The following is a 7500-nucleotide window of genomic DNA, read 5'->3' as shown; positions in this document are numbered from 1 at the left end:
AGCAGCAGGAGGAGCAGGAGCGTACGGAGCAGCGGCAGGCGCAGGGACTCGGGGCTCCTCCATCTTGAGTCACCTTCTCCTCCGTCTCTGCGGCGCGCGACCCTCCGCGGCGGGAAGGAGCCCTGGTTACCGTGGCAACGGCCGCAGCGGCGGGAAACGCTCAGGGAAAAGAAGACGGTCCGCCATTTTAGAACAAACTATTTACATATTTAAACTATTATGTGTGTACAACAAAACAATTACACCTCTATTAAAATATATATATATATATTTACATATTTAAACTATTATGTGTGTACAACAAAACAATTACACCTCTATTAAAATATATATATATATTTACATATTTAAACTATTATGTGTGTACAACAGAACAATTACACCTCTATTAAAAAAAAATTATATATTTACATATTTAAACTATTATGTGAGTACAACAAAACAATTACACTTCTATTAAAAAAAATATATATTTACATATTTAAACTATTATGTGTGTACAACAGAACAATTACACCTCTATTAAAATATATATATATATTTTACATATTTAAACTATTATGTGTGTACAACAGAACAATTACACCTCTATTAAAATATATATATATATTTACATATTTAAACTATTATGTGTGTACAAACAAAACAATTACACTTCTATTAAAAAATATATATATTTTACATATTTAAACTATTATGTGTGTACAACAAAACAATTACACTTCTATTAAAAAATATATATATTTACATATTTAAACTATTATGTGTGTACAACAGAACAATTACACCTTTATTTAAAAAACAAAACAAAAACTATTTATATATTTAAACTATTATGTGTGTATAACAGAACAATTACACCTTTATTTTAAAAAAAACAAAACTATTTACATATTTAAACTATTATGTGTGTACAACAAAACAATTACACCTCTATTAAAAAAAAAAAAAAAAACTATTTATATATTTAAACTATTATGTGTGTACAACAGAACAATTACACCTCTATTAAAAATATATATATATATATTTACATATTTAAACTATTATGTGTGTACAACAGAACAATTACACCTCTATTTTAAAGAAACTATTCACACATTTAATCCAGTGTGTCCAGACGTCCCTGTTTTTCGGGACAGTCCCAGTCCTGAGCCTGTGTCCCCTGTCCCAGCAGATTCATACAAAACCACTGATTTGTCCCAGTTTATACAAGAAATGTCCCAAGTGTCTCTATTTAGGACCAGTCTGAGTTAAACCAGGACTAAACCAGGACTAAACAACAGTCAAACACAAATATATATATATATATATATATATATAAATATATATATATATATATATATTATATATATATATATATATATATACAAACAAAAGGGTCTGCATCAGGTGCTGGGGAACCAGGGCACCTTGATGAAAATGGGCTACTGGAACACGGCGGAAATGGGCGAGATGCGAGAACAAGGCTCTGTTGGAGCTACTACTACAGTAACCTAGGCAGAGGGGTTACATGAACAGGATGTGGGAGAAATGGTTATTACGATACCCACAGTCCAAGCTAACGGCCAAACAACTAGTAGCTCAGTGTTCCAACATCCACAAACGGCAACTGCATCACAACTAGAGATTGATGAGGTACAACACAAATGCCACGGCAAGGGGGAACCAGTGTGCCAGGTCAGAGGGGAGTTGACACCAACTCCCCAACCAGAGATTGGGTACGAAACCCCAATAAGTATCACGCTGAGCGAGGCAGCGACTGACCTGAAAAGATAAGATCATGGCCCGAATGAACACAAGGCAACCCCGATGCCGGTTACAGAGGCTAAGTGAAGTACCATCTGAAAGTCTCCTAGACGATGTGAATGCAGCACTGACAGTGATCCCTACCACAACAATCACTGAAACCAATGAGCTGATATACACTTCAGCAGCAGTGATCCTAGATGTGTTGGGCTATAAGAGCAACCATGGGAGCCATGCGATACAATACCCACCATGGCAAAGACGGTTAGAGGCTAAAATCAAGGAGGTGCGGAGAGAAGTGAGCCAACTGTCAGAGGCCCAGAAAGGTGCAATGAAAAAGCAAGTGCCCAAGAGGTACAACCAGTTGCCCATACCTGAAGCACTCGAAACTGCCAAACAAAGGCTCCAAGCCTTGGCCAGCCGCCTAAAGAGGTACACACGAGATAACGAGGCCAGACGAATAAACCGGCTGTTCGCAACACAACCGGCGAAAGTGTACGCTCAGTGGCAGGGTAATAACAGCAGAGCAGACCCACCAAGGCTGGAGACTGAGAGGTACTGGAAAGGCATATGGGAAAGGGAGGCATCACATAACACCGATGCACAGTGGCTGGTGGATCTGAGAGAAGATCAACCTCCCTGAACAGAATCCAGTCACCATCACAGTGGCAGACATCCAGGGAAGAGTCTCAGGTATGAAAAATTGGACCGCACCGGGCCCTGACATGATCCATGCGTACTGGCTAAAGAAGCTCACTGCCCTCCACGAGCGCCTGGCAGCACAAATGAACCAGCTGCTAAGGGATGGGACTCACCCTGAATGGTTAACCCAAGGGCGTACGATCCTGATCCTAAAGGATCCTTCAAAGGGTGCAGTCCCATCAAACTATCGGCCAATAACCTGTCTCTCCACAACATGGAAGCTCATGTCAGGCATCATTGCGGCTAAGATAAGTGGGCACATGAATCAATACATGAGTGCAGCACAGAAGGGTATCGGCAAAAACACCAGGGGAGCCAAACACCAACTCCTGGTTGACCGAACAGTCGCCCGTGACTGCAGAACCCGTAAGACCAACCTGTGCACTGCCTGGATTGATTACAAGAAAGCCTACGACTCAATGCCACACACATGGATCACTGAGTGCTTGAAGCTGTACAATATCAACAGGACTCTAAGGGCGTTCATTGCGAACTCGATGTGGTTGTGGAAAACCACCCTTGAAGCCAAGGGGAAGCCACTTGCACATGTGTCCATCAAATGTGGCATGTACCAAGGAGACTCACTGTCCCCACTACTGTTCTGCATAGGCCTGAACCCTCTCAGCCAAATAATCGACCGCACTGGCTATGGATACCGAACTCAGAAACGGGGCCACCATCAGTCACCTCCTCTACATGGATGACATCAAGCTGTACGCTAAGAGTGAGCGAGACATCGACTCACTGATCCACACCACAAGGATCTACAGTACAGACATTGGGATGTCATTCGGGCTTGAGAAATGTAGCAGGATGGTGACAAAGAGAGGGAAGGTAGTCCACACAGAGGGGGTGTCACTCCCAGAGGGAACAATAGCAGACGTTGAGGACAGTTACAAGTACCTTGGTATCCCACAAGCAAGTGGCTCCTCGAAGAGGCAACAAGGAAAGCGGCTACGGCCAAATACCTGCAAAGAGTGAGGCAAGTCCTTAGAAGCCAGCTCAATGGCAAGAACAAGGTGCAGGCAATCAACAGCTACGCCCTGCCAGTGATCAGATACCCTGCAGGGATTGTAAGGTGGCCAAAGGAGGAGATACAGACCACAGATGTTAAGACACGAAAGCTCCTGACCTGCATGGAGGGTTCCATCCCAAATCCAGCACCCTGAGACTGTACGCAGGCCGGAAGGAAGGGGGCCGAGGACTAGTGAGTGTGGGAACCACTGTCCAGGATGAAACATCCAAGCTCCTTGAGTACATCAAGGACAAGGCCCCAGCAGATGAGGTGCTCAGAGAATGTCTCAGACAGTGGGGTCCAGAGGAAGAGGTGCTGGAGGGACCATCATGGCAGGACAAACCCCTACATGAACCACCAGAACAGAACTGAAGTGGCTGATATCAAGAAATCCTACCAATGGCTTGAGAGGGCTGGTCTGAAGGACAGCACAGAGGCACTGATCCTGGCTGCTCAGGAGCAGGCCCTGGGCACTCGAGCAATAGAGGCCCAGATCTACCACACCAGACAAGACCCACGGTGTAGACTGTGCAAAGAGGCTCCTGAGACAGTCCAGCACATAACTGCAGGGTGTAAGATGCTGGCAGGGAAACAAACATGGAGCGACAAAACCAAGTGATGGGCATAGTGTACAGAAACATGTGTGCAGAGTACGGGCTGGAGACCCCAGGATCAAGATGGGAAACACCTCCAAAGGTTGTGGAGAACGACCGAGCCAAGATCCTGTGGGACTTCAGATACAGACTGACAGGATGGTGATGGACCAACCAGACATAGTGGTGGTGGATAAGAAACAGAGCAGAGCCGTGGTGGTTGACATCGCAATACCAAGCGATGGTAATATCAGGAAAAAGGAACACGAGAAGCTAGAGAAATACCAGGGGCTCAAGGAAGAGCTGGAGAGAGCCTGGAAAGTAAAGGCATCAGTGGTGCCTGTGGTGATCGGACACTCGGGGCTGTAACCCCCAAACTGGAAGAAACTTCAACAGATCCAGGAAAAACAACGGAACATCTCAGTCCAGAAAAGCGCAGCACTGGGAACAGCAAAGATACTGCGCAGAACTCTCAAGCTCCCAGGACCTGGTAGACGACCCGAGCTGAATGAGGGTGAGAGACCAACCACCGTAGAAGGTGAGAAACACATTTTTAAAAAATATATATTATATTACAGTGTAGTTCCCACAGCTACATAACTCTAAACTCTCTAATAATCATGGAAACATAGAGCTGTACAGAGCTGAGCCCATAAGAACCTAAGTCAGAAACTGGAACTTTAATCGAGTTCAAAACAGTTTTTGTTACCGGACGTTGTAATGCAACATGAGCAGTATTACCACATCCTCATTTTGGGTGTGGTATTTCTAGTAAAACGAGAGTTCCTGTTGTGGTGGTTCATTCCTCCTCACTGCATCATGGCGTCTGGGTGTTTGTCCGAGGACCTGACCTGCTCCATCTGCCTGAGTCTGTTCACGGAGCCGGTCGTGCTGCCCTGTGGACACTCGTTCTGTCGGGACTGTATCACCATGTCTCTGGACAAACACTCCCACTGTCCACAGTGTCGCTCACCCGTGGACACAAAGACAAAAACCCTCAGCTCCAACCACGTGCTCAAGGGTCTGGTGGAGAGAGTCAAAGAGACGACCAAGCAGAAGCAAGAGTACCTCAAGGACAAGGAGGTGAGTGAACACAAGTCCTCCAAATGAAGCTCATGGAGGCCAGCACTTCTAACACGACTTAACATGTAACAATTCACTTGTTCTCGACAAACGAAGAGCTACTACGCAATTTTTAGGACGCGGGAGGATCTATTCATGTCAGCGGGGTGAAACAAAAACACACAAAAACGAAGTGCTTTCGGCCTATCCGGGTTTTATTGGTTTTGCCAGATATATGCAAGATTATTAACCATTAAACACCAAACACCACCCCGCGCTCGAGCGCACCCAGCTCCCAAAGTCCCCAACACAAAACCTTAATCCCAAATCACAGTCCATCCCGGTCCATCCCGGTCCATCCCGGTCCATCCCGGTCCATCCAAGTCCACCACCTTAACCGCAATCGCCCCAACAAGCTTTCGTTGTCCCCAAAAAGTTCCCCAAGTGTTTCCCCGCGCTGCGCGGCAGCGTGACGTGAGTCTGTAGAGTCTGAATGCGCCTCACGCCACAGTCCCGCCGCTCCCGTGGTACGATCCAACACGAATGGAAACGCAATAATCCCCAAAATGCAGCGATATTTTTCAATAGTGTGAGCTCCACGGCCCTGACAGCTCCTGACATGTGTCCAAGTCGGCGCGTGACGTCACTCCCTCTGCGTGTGACGTCACCACCTCCGAGTGGGTCCGTGCACACGTCCCTCTGCCCTTAAATCCCCGTGAGTCTGGAGAGGACGAAACAAACTGATACGACCTAAATAATAATGACACTTACATATAAAGGACCAGACACAATAGATAATAACAAATAAACATTTCACCCAAATGAATGAATAATAAGTGGTTTTACAAACACATGTCCAGATGTTTGCTCTAATGATCTTTGGTCTCTTCATCAGAGAGCTGAGTTCCTGTGCCCGGAACACGACGAGAAGATGAAGTTGTTCTGCATCACAGACCAACAGCTGATCTGTGTGATCTGCAGAGATTCTCACAAACACGAGAGACACACCTTCAAACCTGTGAGTGAAGCTGCTGCACTGGTGAAGAGCCAGCTGCAGGGTCTGGCCAAAAACATCTGTGAAGACACCAAAGCTCTGGAAACACTGGTCAAGAGTCAACAAAAAGAAATCCAGACGACCAAGCAGCGCTCCAAACAACTTCAGACACTCATCAGCTCCAGCTTTGAGAACATGTACACGTTTCTGCAGAAGAGAAAGAAGGAGCTCAAGGAGAAGGTGACGCATCAGGAGGAGGAAGCTCTGCAGAAGATGACCGAGCGTTTGGGTGAAGTAAAAGCAGCTAAAGCTGAGAATCAAAAGCTCCAGAAAACAGTGACCACAGCAATAAAGATCACAGATCCTGAAGGTTTTCTGAAGATGTGGTCTGGACAGAGTGAAGCCAAAGCAGCTCAAGGCTCCTTCAGGCACAAAAGTGGAAACTTCTATGTGGAGGAGAGAGAGGTGTCCCTGGGCCCGTACGAGAGCCACCTGCAGGTGTTTGTGTGGAAGGAGATGGTTCAGGTGCTGCAGCCTCGAGAAGAACATCTGTCTCTAAAATCTGACCAAACCAGTCTGTCTGTGTCTCAGGACAAGAGCGCAGCTGTATTCCATCAAACTAAGTATACAAATGCTACATCTTACTACTCAGGGTATAATAGAGGTTATGGAAGCCGAAACTCCTCTGCCCAACTCCACCCAGAGCACCAACACGTTTGCTGGGCAGCATTACTGGGAGGTTTATGTTGGAGCACAGAACATGTGGGAGCTGGGAGTGTCTGAAAAGTACTTAAAGTACAATTCTGATTACTGTCAGATCCACTCGTCAGGCTGCAACACTTCTCTAAATATTCAGGACAAACCTAAGAAAGTGGGACTTTACCTGGACTGTCCCCGAAGAGAGTTGTCCTTCTACAACGCCGACACCATGAAGCTCCTGCACACTGAGAGATTAACCTCCACTAAGTTCCCCGTGTCCGCGCACTTCGGTTTGGGAAACACACTCGACAGTCCTCTGGTGGTGTGCACATACGGAGCTCAGAGTAAACCTCTGCGAGATGGAGCGGAATGATTCTGTGTGTTGAGATGTTTGTTTGTTTGTTTGTTTGAGATTTTCATTTATGTTTTTTGTGGGTTTTTGTTTCTTGGAGAAGTTTGACCTTAAATCTCTGTCAGTTTTTAACCTCGTTATATTTGAATCTCGTTGGTGCAGCAGGAGTTTATCTTTGTGTCTCTGTTGTATCTGTGAGCACTTCTGGTCTCATGTTCTGATGATGATGATGATGATGATGATTCTGTGTCTGAAGTTTTTCTGCAAATAAATGTAAATCAAAAATCTTCACAGGAATTTGAGTTTGTGACATTTTTGCTCAATCTCCACATGA

General features: G+C 45.5%; 1 protein-coding gene across 1 annotated transcript; it reads left to right on the top strand.

Moving 5' to 3' along the window:
* Nucleotides 1–4455: 4455 nt before the first annotated feature.
* LOC110170297 (zinc-binding protein A33-like) lies at nucleotides 4456–7457 on the top strand. The gene is made up of 3 exons (XM_055159414.1): nucleotides 4456–4597; nucleotides 4832–5142; nucleotides 6017–7457. Exons 2-3 carry the CDS (start codon nucleotides 4879–4881, stop codon nucleotides 6896–6898), a joined length of 1146 nt encoding a protein of 381 aa, XP_055015389.1. The 5' UTR covers nucleotides 4456–4597; nucleotides 4832–4878; the 3' UTR covers nucleotides 6899–7457.
* Nucleotides 7458–7500: the final 43 nt, after the last annotated feature.

Source organism: Boleophthalmus pectinirostris, unplaced genomic scaffold, assembly GCF_026225935.1.
Source record: "Boleophthalmus pectinirostris isolate CB_2022bp ecotype Guang Dong unplaced genomic scaffold, ASM2622593v1 HiC_scaffold_23, whole genome shotgun sequence".
NCBI lineage: Eukaryota > Metazoa > Chordata > Actinopteri > Gobiiformes > Gobiidae > Boleophthalmus > Boleophthalmus pectinirostris.
The sequence above is the reverse complement of the archived record's forward strand: the minus strand, read 5'-3'. Positions and strand labels throughout refer to the sequence as shown.